Consider the following 817-nt stretch of genomic DNA (forward strand, 5'->3'; position numbering starts at 1 on the left):
GACTGACACCCTATCGACACTCTCTGGATCACTAGTGTTTCAGACCGTTGACGCAAACTTAATGATTACAATTTATGCGTCCTCATATCAGGTACTAAAGCTAGGACAACTTAAGGTTGAAGAGAAAAATGTATTTATATAGTTTTAAGTTTTGTCGATGGGAAATGGATAGGTGCAAATGAAGCTTACGGTGAAAACTTAGAAGCATGCATGCTTTTGAAATGCTCTTATGACAAAAGGGTGCGAAAGCATATTTCTCGTATATACCAATATATAAGCAGATCAGTCACAACACTTGCTGAAAACCACAACTAAGCAATCAGATCATCGACACAACACAACAACAGGTACAAGTACGAGCAAGAAAGAACGAAATAACAATGTTGGTAAGGGCGGTTCTCATGGCTTGGCATCCGGCTCCAAGAAGTGGATCCCAGGAACAGTGGGCATCTCAGGCATCGGCGGCAACTCCACCTTCGGCATCTCCGGCTTTGGGAAGTGGAACACGGGAACAGTGGGCATCTCGGGCTTTGGTGGAAGCTCCACCTTGGGCATCTCGGGCTTCGGCGGCAGCTCCACCTTGGGCAACTCCGACTTGGGTGGCATGTGCACCTCCGGGACAGGCGGCAGCTCCACCTTGGGCAGCTCCGGCTTGGGTAGCAGGTGCACCTCAGGGACCGGCGGAAGCTCCACCTTGGGCAGCTCAGGCTTAGGTGGCATGTGCACTTCTGGGAACGGTGGCAGCTCCACCTTGGGAAGCGATGGCACCTCGGGCTGGTGCTCCTCCTTGGATGGAACGGTATCCTCTAGGATTCTC

General features: G+C 50.8%; 1 protein-coding gene across 1 annotated transcript; it reads right to left on the reverse strand.

The window, feature by feature from the left end:
• Positions 1-230: 230 nt before the first annotated feature.
• Positions 231-816, reverse strand: LOC123172227 (protein PELPK1; the record flags this gene model as incomplete). Its single annotated transcript, XM_044589233.1, is given in 1 exon segment — positions 231-816. A coding segment is annotated over 1 exon segment (417 nt), but the record flags the coding sequence as incomplete, so codon positions are not given.
• Between the last annotated feature and the right edge of the window lies 1 nt (position 817).

This window comes from Triticum aestivum, unplaced genomic scaffold (assembly GCF_018294505.1).
Source record: "Triticum aestivum cultivar Chinese Spring unplaced genomic scaffold, IWGSC CS RefSeq v2.1 scaffold133005, whole genome shotgun sequence".
NCBI lineage: Eukaryota > Viridiplantae > Streptophyta > Magnoliopsida > Poales > Poaceae > Triticum > Triticum aestivum.